This window comes from Gracilinanus agilis, chromosome 4 (genome assembly GCF_016433145.1).
Source record: "Gracilinanus agilis isolate LMUSP501 chromosome 4, AgileGrace, whole genome shotgun sequence".
Taxonomy (NCBI): Eukaryota; Metazoa; Chordata; class Mammalia; order Didelphimorphia; family Didelphidae; genus Gracilinanus; species Gracilinanus agilis.
The window spans coordinates 193,560,187-193,579,955 of NC_058133.1; the positions used below are offsets into that span (position 1 = coordinate 193,560,187).

At 46.6% G+C, this 19,769-nt stretch overlaps 2 protein-coding genes across 2 annotated transcripts in view; one reads left to right on the forward strand and one right to left on the reverse strand.

Annotated features, from left to right (window-relative positions):
• The window catches only part of IKZF3 (IKAROS family zinc finger 3), a 70,006-nt gene extending 68,280 nt beyond the window's left edge, over positions 1-1,726 (forward strand). Inside the window, exon 7 of the mRNA XM_044677009.1 lies at positions 1,023-1,726. Coding sequence (XP_044532944.1) covers positions 1,023-1,726 — 704 coding nt within the window. The remainder of the gene's footprint in view (positions 1-1,022) is intronic.
• An 11,758-nt stretch (positions 1,727-13,484) lies between these two features.
• LOC123243969 (retinol dehydrogenase 8-like) lies at positions 13,485-19,698 on the reverse strand. Its single transcript, XM_044672165.1, has 6 exons — positions 18,809-19,698; positions 18,390-18,551; positions 15,887-16,066; positions 15,520-15,613; positions 14,768-14,951; positions 13,485-14,301 (listed from the first exon to the last, which is right to left on the reverse strand). Exons 1-6 carry the CDS (start codon positions 18,903-18,905, stop codon positions 14,062-14,064), a joined length of 957 nt encoding a protein of 318 aa, XP_044528100.1. The 5' UTR covers positions 18,906-19,698; the 3' UTR covers positions 13,485-14,061.
• Between the last annotated feature and the right edge of the window lie 71 nt (positions 19,699-19,769).

The window sequence follows — 19,769 nt, forward strand, 5'->3', positions numbered from 1 at the left end:
TGTGTATAAGAGACAGAGAGAGAGAGAGAGAGAGAGAGAGAGAGAGAGAGAGAGAGAGAAATCTCATCCCTTTCATCATTTCTTACATACAGCACATTGGTATAGCTTTACTTTGATATGCCATAATTTGTTCAACCATTCACCAGTTGATGAAGATTCCCTTAGTTTCCAGTTCTTTGACACTCCAAAAAATGGTCATTATATTTTTTATTTTTTTTTAATCCTTACCTTCCATCTTGGAATCAACACTGTGTATTGGTTCCCAGGCAGAAGAGTGGTAAGGACTAGGCAATGGAGGTTAAGTGACTTGCCCAGGGTCACACAGCTAGGAAGTGTCTGAGGCCAGATTTGAACCTAGGACCTCCGGTCTCTAATCTGGCTCTCAATCCACTGAACCACCAAGCTGCCCCCTCATTATATATTTTTTTAATAAATGGGCCTTTCCTGCTTTCTTTGAACTTCATGTGAGTAAGGCTGGTATTTCTTGAACTACTTTCGCCAACCAGTGATCATTGCCATTCATTGCAACACTTCTATCCTGAGCTGTCTAAAATTGTTAGCAGAAAACAAGAGCTTAAAAATCTGTGTTTCGGGAGGATGGAAGTGATTGGAGCACAGAACTACTCCTGAGGTCATTCGGTGCAGTTCACTCACTAGTAGGAGCCAAATCTTAATGTGCCACACTTCCCCCATCCCTGAAGTTCCCCAGATTTTGCCCAGGAGATGACAAACAAAACTGTTCCTCCAGTCTGTTAGTATCCAGCGGCCCCTAACGTGGACTTGGTCTATAACTCCAGCACTTTTTGGTTTCTGTGTTCTCTCATGGACCAAACAGCCTTCCATAGTCTGCACCCTTCCATTTCTTCTCTGTGTATGCCTGCCTGTCTCATGTGTTTTTCTTGTATGGCAGGATTTTGGTTTCTAATCCACTCCAGCCTTCCACAGTCTGAAAACCCTTTGAATAATTCTGAGATCTCCACGCCTATGCGGTCCAGTTGTAAACCCTTCTTTTCCTCTTGTAGGCGAGAAGCGCCACTGCTTCGAGGTCAATTATAATTCCAGCTACATGTATGAGAAGGAAAGCGAGATGATACAGAGCCGCATGATGGATCAGGCCATCAACAATGCCATCACCTACCTGGGAGCCGAGGCCCTGCGTCCTTTGGTGCAGACCCCTCCTGCCCCGACCTCGGAGATGGTCCCGGTGATCAGCAGCATGTACCCCATCGCCCTTACCCGCACAGAGCTGCCCAACGGCGGCCCCCAGGACCTAGAGAAGAAGGGCGCCCACCTCCCCGACAAGTGCCTGCCCTCAGAAAGAGGCCTCTCCCCCAACAACAGCGGCCACGACTCCACAGACACCGACAGCAATCACGAAGAGCGCCAGAACCTTGCCTACCCACACAATCACCTGCTCCCTCCCCGCGCCCGGAATGGGATGCCAGCCCTGAAGGAGCTGCCCCACTCCTATGAACTCCTCAAACCCCCCTCCATCTGCCCTCGAGACGCCATCAAGGTGATCAACAAAGACGGGGAGGTGATGGGCGTGTACAGGTGCGACCACTGCCGAGTGCTCTTCCTGGATTACGTGATGTTCACCATCCACATGGGCTGTCACGGCTTTCGTGACCCTTTCGAGTGTAACATGTGTGGGTACCGGAGCCACGACAGGTACGAATTCTCCTCCCACATCGCGAGAGGAGAGCACAGAGTCATGTTAAAGTAAATAGTTCGATTCTCTCTGCAGATTTCAGCAGGGGGGGAGCATCGTTTAGAAAACAGTCACTGCCTCGGCTCGGCCAAAGCTTTACCGCCTCCAGTTCTTTTCCGTATCAGTTCTCATAGGAAAAGTGTTCGGTCTTCAGTTCTAATAAGAAAAGTATCGTGCCTTCATTAGCCTCCTCAAGGATTCCGCCCTTTTTCAATAACTCTTGCAGACCCATTGAATTACTTTTGAGAGATGAGTTTTTATAGCTTTTTTCCCCCCTCAGGGACTTTATATTATAGGACCAAAAGGTGGAAGAGACCTCTAGTAATCCTCTTCTACAGCAGCACAACTTGAAACTATGTAAATGTGTTGCCCATTCAAACTGCCTCTGTGAACGCTTCTTGGAGTTGACATCCATTCAGTGCCATAAACAAGAAAAACTGGTCATGTCCAGAAAATGGGATTCTACATTCACTCAGACCTTGGACTGCATTGCTCTTTGGGGTGGGGGTGGAGGGTGTCTCCAGTGGCCATGTAAATAATAGGGGAAGAACACTGGAAGACCCCAACCAGCAGCGCCCTCTAAAACGGTCATATGTTTATCTTATTCTCCCTAATATCTTTCCTCCCCTATTTTGCTAAGAATTATTTTGGGTTAAGCCAATACCTATGAAAGGAATTCTATATAAGAAGAATCATCTTTTAGAAACAAAGTCATATGGTCATTAAAACAAAGCAAATTGTCCATTATGGAGCTCAACATCAATTTCCTTTCCCCAGAGATGGGAAGAGGGAAGAAAAAAAATGGTTCCGGAGTTTAAACGGGAGAAACAACTATCTCCATGTTCAGTCAGCAAGCATTTGTGAGATGCCAGGTACTGTGTTCTTCTGACTCTTCATAGTTCATTGTTACAATCAAGACAGACTTGCCAATTAGCCCTTTCTAGAAAGTATTATAAAACCAAAAAAACTGTTTAGTCATATGTTGCTTCCTTCACCTCCAAGGAAGGTTGGGGACTTCTTAGGAGGTCATAGGGATAAATGCAAGGAGTGTTTTTCAGACCAGAAGTTGCCCATCAAGAAGGTGGCCCTTCTAGTGCCCTGATATCTTTGACCAAATGACAGGTTTGCATTTTGATTGAGCTGACCTACTAAATTCAACAAATACTTATTAAGCAAAGCCTTTACGGAGGCTTTGGGAGTACGAGAGACCCAGCCCATGAGAAGTTCATTCATATCTTGGGGTAGATACTTTCAAGTCTGGTTTTCATCAAAGGTGGTTGATTGATGGAGAGGGACTTGATAACCCTTCATATGAAAGGAGATATGGAACAGAGAAAAGAGTCTTGGACTTAGGAGACTGTGGATCTGGTCCCAGCTCTGCACTACCTATATGACTTTTTTGCAAGTCATTGTACTTCCCTGGGGCTTTCGTTTCCTCCTCTGTAAAATAGAACATCTGACTAGACAAGCTCTAAAATTCCTTCTTGTTCTGACAGTCTGATTTTGGAATGACCACAGATCCTCTTGAAGCTTTCTAATCCATAAGAATTAAACAGGTAAAAGTTTTTCTATATGTAATTAATGTATATGTATTGCACATTTATTTGATGAGGAGGCGAAGGTATTTCAGTTTTTCCTTAAACATTGTTATAAGCATCATTTCCTGCTTTCCCATGATTCCCTATAACAACATCCTCAGGTCATAAGGGTGATGAAGAGGTACAGAAAAGGGGAAAGTATCCTCATTCTCCTCCAAAGTGTGTGCAAAAAGTGCTATAACCAGCTACTTGCCAAACGATTTTTGATCTCACCTTAGGAAAAAAGAATTCTGCTGAGCATTTAACAAGTGAGATTAAGCTTTATTGAGCATTTCTGTCAAAGCTCAAATTCCTGGTAGATTAGAGATTCCTGTAGATTTGTGATTTCATTGGGTGTTAGGGAGCTTTCAATAAGGAAATTCCTCTTCCAAGGCAGAGCTTCCATTGTTCTGAGATTTATAACGAGATTTGCTTGGGGCATGGAGACGCGTCCCAGATTTACACAGCCAGTAGGTATCAGAGACAAAACTTGAAGAAGGGTCTTTGTGGGAACAAGGGCATCTCTCTCTCTCTCTCTCTCTCTCTCTCTCTCTCTCTCTCTCTCTCTCCCCCCCCCCCATGGGTACCTCTCCCATAAAATGGGAGTAACAGGGTGTGGGTTGCATGGGATGACTATGTGATTGAAATATGTTCAGTTTTCATATGCCAAGTGCTGAAGGGGCATATGGTTGAAGTTCAAGCTGAGCTCACTTAGATGCAGTGAGAAATTAAACGTTCTAGCTTAGACTGTCCAAATCACAAATCATCCTTTGCAACTTTGCCTTTTCTCACTCATGAAACTACAGTTACTTTTTTTTTTTTTAATCCTCACCTGTCTTGATATTAATTCCATGACAAAATAGCCACAAGGGCTAGGCAATTGAGGTTAAATGACTTGCCCAGGGTCATACAGCTAGGAAGTATATGAGGCCAAATTTGAACCTAGGTACTCCCGACTCCAGGCCTGGACCTCTGTCTATTGTGCTACCTAACAGCCCCTAAACTCCACAGTTACTGCTTGAGATGTTACCAAGGGCGAGTAGAGACCACATTCTAGAATGGAAAGAATTCCTGAACTTGTAAAGTGGGCGATCTGGTTTCTAGTTCTCTGGCTCTTTCTCAAGCTCACTGTGTGACCTTGGACAAGTAATTTAACCTCTCTGGGCCTCAGGCTTCCCTAAACTGTCAAATAAGGGTTAGCAAAATATTCTTTGAGGCCCCACCCACCTCTTTGACCATGTGTGCCTAGATAATTATATGTCATTTTCCTTCAGTAACTGTTTGCTATTTGACTTTGTGCCTAGTAAGATTCCCCACTAAAAAAGGAACTTCTCATATCATTCTTAAGATTTCACAAATTCTTTTGAATATTTAGGAGCTTAGGGAAGAGAAAGAGTTTGGAAGTGAGTGTTAAGAAAAGGAAAGCATATCACCTTAAGGAGAGATGACTCTTACATCTCAAAATGGCAACAGCAAGACTTCTGCTAATCACAGGAATATTTTATAACTTTCATTCATTTGCCTTGTTCTTGCCTGATTGATTGGCTTAATGATTCCCATTTACTAGAAATACATTCTTCTAGGGAAAGAAGGCATTAAGTCATACAGAGCAGACTTCCTATACTAGGAAGTGTGGGACAAAATCTATCCAATTTAGATAATACTTTGCATATGAAAATTACTCATGTTTGGTCTCATAATCTGACTCCAACACTTATCCATTGGAACCCATCAAACAAACTAATGTTTCTGAACCCAGCCTGGTATACGTGTTGTGTCAACACTGTCCTTGTTGGAAAAAAAAAAAAAAAGGTTTGAGAAGATGAAAGGAAGGCTTGTTTCAGAACTATAACCTAGTAGCTTCACTGAGTTGGGAATTTTTGCAGCACCTATAAACAGATATTCTATTAGCAGTTACTTTGCGATCCCAGGTCCTAGAGAGATGGAGAACAGACAGCTTTCTTCTTCTTTCCCACCAACTCTCCAGCTAGGCAAGGATTCTACCTCCCCCTCAGGAAGCCATAGTAAGATAAACAATCAGCCCCAGAAAAATTCACTTGTAGTTAAGGAGACAGGTGTGGCATGGGTGTGGGAAGGCAAGAGAAAAACTGTTATGAAAGGGTCACTGAATGCCAATTTCTTTTTTATAGAGATACGACCTATTTAGTATTGAGTAAAACTATTTTCTTCACCCTTCCTCCAGTTTATTTTGTTTGTTTGTTTTAAACCCTTACCTTCCATCTTGGAGTCAATACTGTGTATTGGTTCCAAGGCAGAAGAGGGGTAAGGGTAGGCAATGGGGGTCAAGTGACTTGCCCAGGGTCACACAGCTAGGAAGTGTCTGAGGTCAGATTTGAACCTAGCACCATCTCTAGGCCTGGCTCTCAATCCGCTGAGCTACCCAGATGCCCCCCTTCCTCCAGTTTAAAAAGCCCTCCCCACATTCTTAGCCACACTCTTCAAAAAGTTAATAAACTTGAGATCTCTCTTACCATTCTCAATTCGTGCTTAACCTAGCTCCTAACTTTGCCATTGGCATGTTTTTCTCACTACTAAAATGTAGTAGAGAGGCACAAACCACTTTGATTTGAAGATGACTTCTAATTGAAGAGGACTACTGAAAAAAAAAGTCTAATTACAATATTTTACCTTTGTATGAAACTCCAAAATGCTATTGATAAATATTCCCATCACCATCAATAAGAAAAAAATTTTCATTCTCCTCCCCCACTCACCCCCCCTGCCCCACGTCTCCCCTTTTCCTACTTTCTGGCTAAATATAAGAGTTTAGATATTAAAAGGGAATGCACATTACTGGGAGAGCCTATGGCAGATTGGAAGAGTAGAATAAGAATAAGAATATTAGAGTTCGATGTGACCTCTCCAAGATGGAATGATCTCAGTTTGAGACCTGGGGCCTCCAGATTGGTGAAACAATTTAAACCTCTTGGGATTTAAAGAGGATAAATGAAAATGGAGTGAAAACTAGGATGATGTGATTTTAAGGGGCGAGGGATGGAAGATTACTGAGAAATTCAGATAACCATGAAAGGTTTAGAAGGAGACTATGTTCTTAGGATAGAGGAAAAAGATAGTGAAGGAAGTTGATGTGGGCAGAGATCAGGTTCAAATTGAATTAGGGAGTGAAGGGGAATAATTTCAATCTATTCTCAGCTACAAAGGGACAATACTAGTCATATAAATAGTTGCAAGGAATAAACGATGACTCCAAAATAAAAGGAGCTGAGAGAAGAGGCCTAATGATTTAGAGAACCTGGAGGAGATGTATTAATGCTTGTGTTGCTGCCATTGAGGAATAAGATCCCTGTCACTTACCTAAGCCATAAATACAGTTGGTACTAAAGGGCTTGCTTGCTGTTGTAAAGTTATTTTCTTTACATTAGGAACTAGCTAGCTGCCTGTTCCCACTCGGGCCATTATAATATGGAGAAGGCCCATATTTGGTTGGAGAAACCAAATGGGTCAGTCCCAAAGGCATTAAAGTGGGAGAAAAATTCCCCATTATTTTCTTAGACCGTAATAGCCCAAACTTATTCATTTAAAGCAATGGCAAGGAAGCCACCTATTTGGTAGCTTCCTTGGAGACCCATTCCTCATGGAAGAGAGAATCAGGACTCCTAGAAGAATACCAAGTCCTTATAGTTACTTCATCCAGGTGTCCACACTCAGTGGATCCAGGCCCCAAGGCCCAAAATGAGTCTAGCAAAATGAAATGAGTTACATTTTGAAAGGTTTGGTTTTTTTTCTCTTTAAATAACTTGGTTTTGTGATCTACTATGGCCATGTGAATCTTGGTGGGTTGAAAGGAGAATGCTAACTGTGAGAGAAGTATGTGCCTATACCTACCTTGGGAAGGATATTATGAGGAATCATAGACTTCCGTGTCTACAATGAGCTCTGGTTATGGACTAAAGTTGTGGATTTGGGTGATTTACGGCACCAGTGACCCAAGGACTTCAGAGGGTATGATTGTGAGCCCCACCCAGGATCTTGAACTTGAACTAGTTGCAAGGAAGGCAATTTCTCAGTACTAAATATTGACACTGATTCATTTCCTAGTTTTATTTCCTTTATATTGCTTTATTTGTCAAACTTGGCAAACTGGGTGATTTTTTTTTTATTCTAAGAAGGAAAATCATGTTAATTCATTAGCATTAAGTACCCAGACCCTAGACACTTGATATAGGCTGGGAAACAGTGTGCAGTTCTTATAAGCTTCTAGCCAGTCGCATCCAACAATTTATGGTTTTTTTCCTCATTCCCTTCCCTAGAACCACCCTCTCCTACCATCTTTACTCTAGAATGCCTAGGAGCTGGAGTAGGCTCCAGCTAACCCTCTTCACACCCGGCCCCGTCCTACCCACCTTCTGTAAATGGGTGAATGTTACTCTGAATTTTTCAAAGTGGATCGGCTTTGAGCCCCACCAGTGGAGATGGTATACTCACTAGGTCCTCTGTTTTCCTAAGTGGGCAGTATAAAACTTGAGTCTCCCACAAACACAGCAGAAGCCTTTTTGTTTGTTTGCTTTTTTGTTTAAAAAAAAAAAAAAAAAAAAAAAACACAGCCAGCCTCATTTCCACTTCATCTCTGTAAAAATTCTTACAGAGTTTCAACTGAGTTGGGTAACAGTCATACAAGGCAACCCCCGCCCCCCCCCTTTTTTTTTTTGAAACCTTGTCTTTGCCCTGGCTACGTGGATGGAAACTAAATCATTATGGGCTACAAGTGGTTAGTGGGTCACTTAAAGAGCAGACACTCCTTCAGCTAGACAAGTGGCTTTGAATGCTCAAATTCTCAGACTCTGAGCGGGTGTGAGGGATCATTTTGGCAACTGGAAAAACCAAATCTTTATTTTTAACTTTTGGTTTCCAAAGCCACAGGTGTGGTCTGTGGATGGCCCTGCTCGCCTGAGTGACTAGGGTAACACTGAGAAAGAAACTGAGGTCTCAGCCTCAGGTTGCCTTCCCACACATCAGTGAGTAAAAGGCCCCTAGGCAGGAGCGAAGGTGAGGGAAAGGACTGTGTCTCACTAGGTTGCTTTTTGCACTTGGGTGACTTGGGTTCCCTTGTTAAGAAGGGGTTCTTCTACAACTGAGGCCATCTTGACGTGTGGCTCTCCAAAACACTCCCATTCCCCAACAAGCATTGTTGTCATCCCTATCCCACTTCTAATGATAGCCTGTCCTTTGTGTGATTCTGGTTGTCCAGCAACTAGAAGTACTTCTATTTGTCACAGTAAGATGACCAGATCTTCTAAAGACAGAAATCATCTACAATGTAGCAGTGCCAACCACTGCCCAAATTGCAATATGCCATTTTGCCAAAAACAAGGTTGTTTAAGTGTTTAAAGTTTCTTTGTAATTTTTTTAACAGGGAAAAAAATAAAAAAAATGTGTGTTGAAACTAGATCTGTTTGCTGCATTTGGTTTGTGAAGTTACAATTCTCTTTGGATAACAGGTTGTATTCTCTCTCTATTTCTCTTTTAAACTCCTTGCCTTCCATCTTAGAATCAATACTGTGTATTTGTTTCAAAGCCGAAGAGTGGTAAGGACTAGGTAATGGAGGCTGAATGACTTGCCCAGGGTCATACAGCTAGGAAGTGTCTGAGGCCAAGTTTGAACCCAAGACCTTCCCCTCTCTAAGCCTTTTCTCTTTTAAAGTTAATTCTCTCTTAATGGATGAAGCATCTGAAGGATTATTCTGCTCTAGGATTCTATTAAGAAGCAGGTCATGTCACAGGAGACAATTTTCCTAGTCCAGTCCTAGTGCCAAGACCTTGGGTTCCCTCCCACTTGCCCCTGCCAAGTGATGGCATCTACACCCATCCCTAGCTCTGCTATTCCAGTTTTCTTGGTCTCTGTCAGAAAAAAAAACTAAACTAAAGAATTTGGAGAATGTAGGGGAAAAAATATAATTTTTCTATTTTCCCATGGTGGAGAAAGCAGTAAAGGCTTAGACTCCTGGATACCTTGATTCATAGTGTGGCACTGGAAAGCTAAATCCTACTGGCTTTGGAATGAGTGTGTATTAGGTGAAGGGTGAGGGGAGCCCACCTGGAAGAGAAAAGAAAGGTTACATTCTTCTCATTTACATAGTCTCTTTAACCTCAATTTCTATCCTTTTATTCTTAGAACCTAAATAATCAAAACTATGAGAAAGCCAAGTTGAACTCAAAGCCTAGTCGCATTTAGAGTCTGTCCAGCATTTTGATCACTGTAATGCCAAGTTCTTGGTATGTTTTAGATCAGATCAGAGCCCAGACTTGCAACTTAGATAGAGAGAGGGAGTTCCTGGCAGAATGGATTAGACAACCTGCCTGTTTCCATGTGTATAAGTCTCTTAGGAAATCCTGAGTATAGAGAGGGAGCTTTAGCAAAACCATCGCTAGTTCCAAACTTAGCCAGCCCAAACCCAAGGAATAGGAATAGAGAAAAGGCTCTACCTTTCATATGAAATACCCCCAAAACAATATGGAGTATGAGACCTCGGACTCAGGAAGTTCCTGTAGTGTGCATCCAGTTTTGGAAAGCAGATCCACTAAGTCAAAATAATAATGGCTCACATTTGTGGAGTATTTCTGAGGTAAAGAGCACGTCTTCCAGAAATTGAAGTTTGAGAAATCATTAAGAGGACTTGTCCAAGATCACATTCAGACCAAAGTCTCTGGGCTCCAAGATCTGTGACCCCATTGATATGGTTGTAACCTCCACCATCCACATTTGATCATTCCACAAATTCAAGACCTGAAGTCCATCCACTGTGTTGGGTACCTGCCTTGTCTTTAGCATGAAGATACCAGTGGAGATATATTTTAAAACAGAGGGGTGAAGCAGCTAGGTTGCAAAGTGGATAGAGCACTAGCACTGGAGTTGGGAGGATCTGGGTTCAAATCTGACCTCAGACACTTCCTAGTGACCCTGGGCAGGTCACTTAATCCCGTTTGCCTACCCCTTGCCCTTCTGCCTTAGAGTCATTACTAAGACAGAAAGTAAGGGTTAAATAAATGAATAAACAGTCATCAGGTATCTATCTACTGTGTGCCAGGTGCTGGCAATATAAAATCAAAAATGAAACACGAAGAAAGGTTGACTTTATTTGTTCTGGATGTCCTGTTTAGTGCCTGTTCAGCTGAGCTGCTCCCTCTCTCTTCTCTCCCATGAGGTTCATGGATGGGGTTGGCATTGGGGGCATCTACCTGTGCCCTTCATCACCACCATTCCTCTTAGTAACCACTCAAAGTTCCCCCCCATACATGGCCCCACAATGATCATAGATTGTGAAATCATGGAATCTGAAGTTGTGAAGGACCTCAGGGAACCCTCTCACTGAGCAGATGGAAACCTTTCCCTTCTAAGCACCCACTGGGCTACAACTGCCAACCCCAAGGTGGGGGGCAGGGGGAGGAGAGAAATATTCTCAACTCTTTTTCATTCCATTTCCCTGATCTCCAGGCCCTGAAGTCCCAGAAATGAGAGTCCTTCAGGGAGGGAAAGCACACAATGGTTCCAGAAGGGAAGCAATAGAGAAGTAAAACCAACCAAGCTGGTGGCCAGCCACCCATCCCCAAATCACAAGTCCTGACTGCTGAGACATTCCCAGCTCAGCCAGTGGTTTGCATAAAAGTCAAAAGAAATTGCACCTGGGGAAGGGAGGTCACTAGAGTGAGACTCCCTATTTGGGGGATGGAGGTTAAGAGCTGGCAAAGGTCAAAGTCTAGTCCCTAGGGGGCCTGAGGTCTGGGGACTGTTGATCTGAACACTCAGGCCTCCCTTCTCTTGTGTTCTTCTGTGGTGACCAAAGGAAAAAGCATTGGGGCAGGAGGAATGGAGGTAAGAGTGTGGGACATGTGGCTCTCCTCCCTGCCCCCTTTCACAAAGTGTGGGGAACAGGAAGAATTGAAGAGACCATTTCCCATCATCTATACCCCACCTCCTCCCCTTGTCCCCCTGGGCCCAGCAGAGCAGCTTAGTCAAATAAACCACAGCTCTGAGGGTGGCTGGTGGATGGGAACTAGGGGGGCTGACACTACCAAGATGTCTCCTCCCCCATAGCTGTTCCTTCCACACTTGCAATCCCTCCTCTCCCAACTCCTCTTCACCTGTGCTCAGGGTCTAAAAATACTATTCCTCACCCCCACTGGAATTATGTTCTCTGCCCCACACATGTAAAACCTCTGCCTTCACCAATTCCATCTGTCCCAAGACTGTAGGGAGAGTGTCAGTGGCTGTTGTGGCACTGACCTGGGAGTCAGGACACCTGGGTCCAAGTCTCAGCTTTTGCCACTAATTCTCTGACTCCTTCAGTGAGCCATAATATAGATTTAGAGTTGGAAGGGGCCTTGAAGGTCATCTAGTTTGACCCCCACATTTTACAGATCACACAAACACACACAAAAGATTTGCTTAGGGTCACACAGCTCCTAAGTGTCAAAAGTGGGATTCTATCTTCATCAGAATGAGGGCATTGGAAGGAATTCTAGCTTTAGAGTCAGGTCGGATCTTCAGTTCCCAATTCTGTCACTTTCAAAGTAACCTTAAAACAAGTGTAATAAAACCTGCATTATACAAATCACTTCATTTCCCTGCCTCCCTTGGGCATGTGTGAAATGAAGGGAGTGGGGCCAGCTGATCTCTGAGTCACTGTCTCCCTCTCCATCTCCCCCTTGGGCACTGGCATGGAGACATCCTCTCCCCTTCTCTCCCAGGTACTCTTTCCCCCTATCCAACGTGGTCCAGGGCCTCTCTCAGGTTCCCCAGAAATGGTCCAAATAGAGGGCTGAGAAATAAAGTGAAAAGCACTCCATGCTTGCTGGTTGAACACAGGAGAAGGCTGTTAAGTCGAGAGAAAGAGGTTGAGGCACAGAGAGGGGGAGTCAGGCACTTTCTCAAAAGTTCCAAGATAGAAACTGGGAGGGGGCGGAGGAGAAACATCGGTCTCCTGAGCACTGTAGACCTGGAAATGCTAGGTTTCTGAATAATGCCATTGAGTGAGGGAATGACTCCCAACTCCCACATCCTCCTGCCCCTCACCCTCTGCCTCAGTTTTTCCACTTGAAGCCACGGGGGCCCAACCCGAAGTGTGTAGGGGGAACGACTCGGATTCCCAGGCACTGGGAGGTGAGCAGGGTCCCGGGGAAGGAGGTCGAAGCCGCATCCGGAGGTGCCAGGGCGGGTGGGGCGGGGGGGGCGCGGTGTAAGATGGGAGACCAGGGAGGGGGAGGTTTGGTGATGAAAGGAGAGGGGCAGCGGCACTTCTGAGAAACAGCCCTAGCATCCCAGCAGGCCACAGCTCCCCACCCCCCCTTCTTCCCCTGTGGCTTCACAGCTAGCTCCCTACAGCCGCCCACGGATCTGCGAGGCCTCTCCGGGGGCTGGGAGGTCCTGACGGAGGCGGGTGCCGGAGTGGGGGTGACAGGGTATGACGGGGACAGTGGAGAAGGGTTAACCAAAGCGTCTGCTGTACATCAACCGCTGAATAGAACGGACGGGAATGGGGATCTGAGTGTAAGTGCTACTGAGTGGGAGCCTGACATTCTGGGATATCCTTCGAACCTCCACTTCATGACCCTGGCCCCTGAGCCTGGTGAGGATGGAGGTGGAGGAAGAGGGCAGGCAGACTCTACGAGGAAGACACTCTTGGCTGTTCCCACCTGCCCTCTTCTCCCTCGCCGCGCCCTGCCCAGTATAGAAACACTCCTATTTCACCCACGGCCAGAATCCAGAAGTGAAACTGCCCCCTGTCACGGCTTAGCGACCCCGAGACTCCACCTTTCCGGGAACCAGCCGCCCGTGGATCTCCAAGCGTCTAACAGAGATTTACCTTGTCTGAGAAAACTGGGGGAGGGAAAGCGTTCAGCAGCGGAACAAAAAAAGAGGGTAATGGAGGGGAGGAAGGTTATGGGTCTGTCTTTGTACTCTTCCTCTCGCGCCTCTGGGTATCCGCTCGGAACCGCGTGGGACCGAGCGGGCGCGGCCTCTTGAAGTTCCCATGGATGGTCACTGGGTGTCACTACAGCCGCACGGCTGAGCCGGGGTCTGGGGTCCCGGCGCAGGGAACCTTGGCAGCACCTGTCGGAATCCCCACCTCGCGCGCGCCCCACCCACCCACGCCCTCATTTCGGGCGCATCACACCCAGGCCCGCGGTCGTAGCCCTGAGCCCCAAACACACGTTCCTGCTACTTAGCGCTTTATTATCCAGACTCTTCTTGGGTAGTTCTCTCACCAATCCCCGGCTTAGGTAGCGCTTAGCAGCCGCCTCTCCTCCACCCCTCAATCCCCGGCAGCCCGCCCGAACCCAGCGCCTTAGATCCTCGTGGTGTCAAGATGTGGGGCTTTTGGAGTGTGGAGACCCGGGTTCCAGGGGGACTCTGTGTGACCTCAGACATACTCCCACTCCTCTCTGAGCTTCGGGTTTCCCCTTTGGAAAATGAGAAGGGAGCGAGGGATCTGCCCTAGACGATACCAACAATGGGTTACTAGGGTTTGGCAGCTGAACAGAGGAGCGAGAGGAGCCCAAAGGGCCCCAAGTCCTACGCTCCTCCATTCAGTCCCTCCAACACTAGAGACTACACGCACGCTGCGCATACCCAGGCCCCGGGAGCCCTGGCTCACCAGCGCAATTCTGAGGGGAGATGGGGGTGGAGGGGTATTCCCGCCCCGGTACTGAAGGAAAGCTAGCGAGCGAAGCCTCTTCAAGCTTGCCCACAGCCCGGCGGGTTGGGGGATAGGAGCGGGAATGAAAGGACCCGGCTCAGCGGAGGCCCAGCAGGCGGAGAGCCTGGCGGAGCTTGCGCGCCTTCCAGCGGCAGAGGCGCACGGCGTGAAGGCTAGCCCGGAGCAGCGGCCCATGGCTAAACACCAAGCGGTAGAAGGCGGCACCCGCCAGTTCCCCCGATGGGTCGGCGCGCTTCAGGGCCAGCATGGGTGTGTAGGCCGGGTTGGTTTGGTGGCGGAAGGGTGGGCAGCGGGCACAGATAACCTTCAGGGTGTGCTGTGAAGACAGAACAGGGCACTCAGACCTAGGGATCCAGCGCCCTCCCCTACATCGCCCTGCAGTCCTGGAATGGGGTAGGAGCTCAGGGTCTAGGGTGGAGCCCTTCTGGCAGGGACAAATAGACTTGGAGTGGAATTAGGACTGCTTAGTCAAAGACGGAAGCTGACAGGGAATGAGGGATCAGAGCGATGGGTCAGAGGAAAGAGGGCATAGGAATCACCAGAAAAGGGGATAGTCGTTGGACTCGGGGAAGAAGGGCTTTGGTGTTTTCCCTAGCCTCTGGAAGGATGAGGAGTGCCAGCTTTATAGGTGGACTTAATGTGGGAACGATGCCCAAGAGAGATGGCTTAATGGAGCTTTACAGTACCCCCTGGGAGTTCCCCCTGTTAGAGAGTGGGGCTCCGAAAGGGGACCTGAGGGTGACAGATTGGAGACGGATATGTCCTAGCAGTAGGACACCCACCTCGGCCACATCTTCAGGGCTCTGGCTCAGGCTGGCAAAGAGAGCCCGGGAGTTGGGCAAGTAGATGCGAGTAAAGATGTCTGCAGTCTCAGAGTCAGTGCCAACGCAGTCTGCCTGCTCCACCCCGGAATACAGCTTTCCCTCGAACTCTGAGGTCACAGGGCCTGGCTCTACCAGTGTTACCCTACCAGAAACACCCGGCCCTCATCCTCTGGAACTCCATCTTCAGAGTCACCTTCATATTCAATGAAGTGCCAGAAGGGACTTAAAAATCATCTAGTCTGGGAGTTCCTAATCTCTTTTTTGTGTCTCAGACCCCTTTGGCAAGCAGTCCCTTCTCAGCATAATATTTTTAAATGCATAAAATATAGAGAATTACAAAGGAATTATACCATAATAAAAATGTGGGGAGTGGGGAGGTCTGATCTAAGTTCAAGGACCCCCTGAAGTCAATCCACAATCCTCTAGTCCAACCCCTCATTTTTGGTAGTAGAAAACAGGCCCTGAGTTTCAGTGGCTTGTCCAAGATCACACAGTAATAACAGAGCTAGAATTTTTACCCAGATCCTGACTCTGCCTGTGTTCTCTACAGGTACTTGCCACTCTCCTGTACTTTCTTGAACTCCAGGAAAGCCCTTACCTAGCCTGTGAGGTTGGGTCAGACCTTAGTGCTGGGAACTGAAATTTCCAAATATCCTCAACCCTTCTGAAGTTGCCACTTCTACCCATCCTGTTCCCAGTCAGTCACTCACGAGATGTTGAAACGAAGAGCCTGTACCAAGAGACTCTCACAGAAACCCTCTACTGCAAATTTGGAGGCTGCATAGATGTCATTGAACATAATGCCTGATGGGGGTGGATGAAAGGAAGAGAGAGAGAGAGAGAGAGAGAGAGAGAGAGAGAGTCCACATGTTCCTCTGTAATCCCCAAGAATCAGATATCTAGATCTGTCCAATTCCCCTTTTCCTATGGAGTGTGGCACCCTGACCCCAGAGTCCATAAGGAGAGAAAAACTCAGTTCACCTTATGGCCTTCACCATCTCCAATTTCCAATAACCCCAATAGCTACCCTGGCTCCCTCTTCTCTCCCATATTTACCCTCCTACTCCCATGCCATACCTTGTAAGCCCATGATGCTGCTGATGACCACAATGTGCCCCTGGCGTTGGCGTTTCATGGCAGGCATCAGTGCCCTAACCAGCTGCACCAACCCAAAGAAATTGGTATCCATGACCTGGCGCATGTCATCCAGGGACAGTGATTCTAGAGGCCCAATGAGCCCTATGCCAGCATTGCTGACTGAGGAGTGGGGCAAAAGATAGTCAGGTAGTCAGAAGTTCCTTAACCCCCTAACCCCCTCCCCAGCACAGACTATCTATTCTTGGGGCCATTTGGTTCTAGCATCTGCTGCCATCTCAGCATCCCTTGCCTCTGGGAAGTGATATTCTCTCCACTATCCTGGCCAGATTCTGGAGCACAGAAGATTGATATTAGACAATAACCTTGAGATTTCATCCCACTACATTTTTACAGTTTATCTGTAAAATGGGTACAATATATTACCTCCCTCACAGTTTTTCCAGATCCGCTTATATAAAATACGAGTCAGCTACTCTTCCCCAAGAAAGGAGATGATGTCCTTTCCCACTTTTTGGACCTCTGAAAGGCTTCCATTTTTTTATACCTCCAGCCTTCTGATTGACTCTCCATGGAAGTCAGGAACAGCCTCTGAGCCCTGCTCTCTACATACCTCCATTGTCAGGATTGTACCTATTTCTTTCCCCCCAGATTTCTGAAGTTGTTAAGCAATTTTGTCCTCCAACTTGAGTTTGTCCTTTTGACTGCCCCCTCCAGATTTAACTCCAAGCATTTTATTAAGGTTGTCACCAAAATAACACAGCTGAGGTCTTTTTTTAAAAAGACAATATAACAAGGTAGTCTAATAATCTATTTTTTTTAAATCTTTACCTTCTGTCTTAGAATTGACATATGTATCTGTCCAAGGTAGAAGAGTTGTAAGGGCTAGGTTAAATGACTTTCCCAGGGTCACACAGCTAGGAAGTATCTGAAATCAAATTTGAACCCAGGTCCTCTGAACTCCAAGACTGGTTTCCCTATCTACTGTGCTACCTAGCTGCCCCCCCCACACACACACACACCTCTAATAGTATTTCCCAGATAGAGCATGAAAAGTGAACAATGGGCTTGAAAGGGTTGTAGAGACATGGATTTGGGAGCTCTGCCACTAACTGTAGTAACTGTAGCATTATTTCAGTCCTGTCTAACTCTTCCCGAGCCCATTTGGGGTTTTCTTGATGAACACAATGGAGTGGTTTGCCATTTCTCCTGTTGATTTTACAGATGAGGAAAATGAGGCAAACAGGGTTAAATGACACCTATATGAGTTCCTGATTCCCAACTCAGTGCTCTATCCATTGTACCACCTAGCTGCTTTAACTAGCTGTATATCAGATCATTGACAGAGCTGGAAGGGGCCGGAGAAGGAGCCTTCTAATTTCCTCATTTAGTCAAAAAAAGAAATAGAATCCCAGGAAGTTCATGGTGCCTGAGGCAATTCGCTTCCCTTTACTGAGCCTGTTTTCTTTTCTAAAATGGAAGGAGAGACATTTTTTAAAATCTTACTTTTAGTCTTAGAATCAATATGATGCTAAGTATCGATTCTAAGATAGAGCAGCAAGGGCTACGAAATTGGGGTTAAGTGACTTGCCCAGGGTCACATAGCTAAGAAATGTCTGAGTTCAGATTTGAACCCAGATCCTGCCACCTCTAGGTCTGGTGCACCATGCACTGTACTACCTAGTTGCCCTGATATTGTAGCAGAGTCCCAAGAACCCTGGCTTTAGAGCCAGAATACCTGAGTTTGTATCCTAGTTCTGCTCTCTATTAGGGTCAAGTCCCAGTGTTTCCAGATTTAATTTTCCTTCCAATCATGATTCCAAAGGACCAGTGAAGAAGCAGGCTCCCCACACCTGACAGAGGTGACAGACTCAGGGTGCAGAATGGGGCATACATCTTGGAACATGGCCAAAGCAGGAATTTGTTTTACAAAGGTGTTGTTCGGGTTTGTTGGTTTGTTTAACTTTTCTTTTTTCTTCCCCCAATGAGGAGGATGGAGGTGAGAGAGAAAAACATTTATTAAAATTTGGCTCCTTGCTCATTTTAAATTTTTAAAAATTTGGCCTATGATCTATTGCAGATCTAAAAGTCTATAATTTTATTATTAGTATCCCCCCCCAGCATATCCAGATTGTTCACCCCACTTCTTTGATAACCACCCCCTCCCAAAGAAAAAGCAAAGCCCTGCACCCAGCCTTCTCTCTCTCTCTCTTTTTTTTAAACCCTTACCTTCCATCTTGGAGCCAAGCTCCAAGGCAGAAGAGTGGTAAGGGTAGGCAATGGGGGTCAAGTGACTTGCCCAGGGTCACACAGCTGGGAAGTGTCTGAGGTCATTTTTGAAACTAGGACCTCCCATCTCTAGGCCTGGCTCTCATTCCACTGAGCTACCCAGCTGCCTTTACATCCCCCCTACCCCCAGTCTTCTCTTTTTAAGCTATCTTCCCAGGCCCAGGAAGGTAGCCTTCCCAGGATCTTAACTAGTCACCAAGGATGTCCACATATTGTCCCGGAAGCCTATTCAGGCATCGAGTGATGGAGCCTTCATCACAGACGTCCAGTTGCCCAATCTCTAGGGTTTGTCCCAGGGCCGATCCAGCTGCTTCCTCAAGGGGTCCGCGGCGACTGAGGTCCCTCATAGTGGCCAGCACTGGGTAGGATTAGGGGAGTGGGTAATTCAAAACAAAGATTGTGCCCTAGAACAAGCTATTTTAGGTGGAGGCAGAAGGAATGGGGGGAAGAGTAAAAAGGAAGAAGCCACAGGGGTTCAAGTGCCCAGATACTAGTGCCCTGGCAACCCTGGGGTATATCTGGCTGGACTGTGAGGAATAAGGGTCTGTAAGGAGCAGATGGTTCTCCAATGTCCCCCCACAACTGAATCTGAATGAAGTGTGGGAGAGTCGTTACCTTTGAAGCGACCCTGGGAATCAGTGGCCAGTCTCACAGCCAGTGCCAACCCGATGCCTGAAGAACAGCCAGTGATGAGGACTGTTCTGGGAGCCATGAGGGCACAGCAGGAACGAGGATCAGTCTTGGCATTTGCCCCCTGTCCTACGCTGGGTCTCCCTGCTGAGCTTTTTTCTAGCCCTGATAAAGGGAGGTTTTAATCTGTCCCTCCCACTCCAGGGAACTAAATTTCCAAGGGTTAAATCCCTCTGTAGATTCCAAATCTGAAAAGCAGATTACAACTCTCCTCTTGGTGCCTGCCTGGACCCTGGCACCAAGCTCCCCACATGGAGGGGATTAGTCAGACTGCTGAACAGGCGTGGGACAGAACAGTGGGGGCTCAAGTCACGAGCTGCCCTGTGGATGCCAGATGTAATCAGGTAGGTGCCAGGACCAAACAAGAGCAGAGAAACTGCCTTTGGGTCATTCCAGGACATCTCTACCCCTAGCCAGCTCTCAGGTCAGGGGCAGGGAATCTCTCCAGGAGAGACAATGAAGTGTGGTCTAGTACAAAAGACACTAGACTGGCCATCAAGATACCCAGTTTCCAGTCATGGCTCATTCTCCACCAACCATATGATCCTTGAGCCTAGACAAATGACTTCCCCTCTCTCTGCCTCTGTTTCTCCACTCTGTAAAATAATGGGATTAGACAGACTCAAAGCTCCCTTTCCAGCTCTGATATTCTCAGATTCACATGGCCACCTTCCCAGTGTCCTTGGCAATCAGGAAGCCTTTGAAATCAGACCCTTAAATCTCTTAGTTTCCTCTTGTGACAGAAGTCAGATCCAACTTCATCCTTCCCTGCCCCCTTCTCCTTCTCTTCTCCTGGCTCCAAAAGCTCAGCCCCCCTCAACCTTTCCCATAAGAAAGAAAGAGAGAGAGAGAGAGAGAGAGAGAGAGAGAGAGAGAGAGAGAGAGA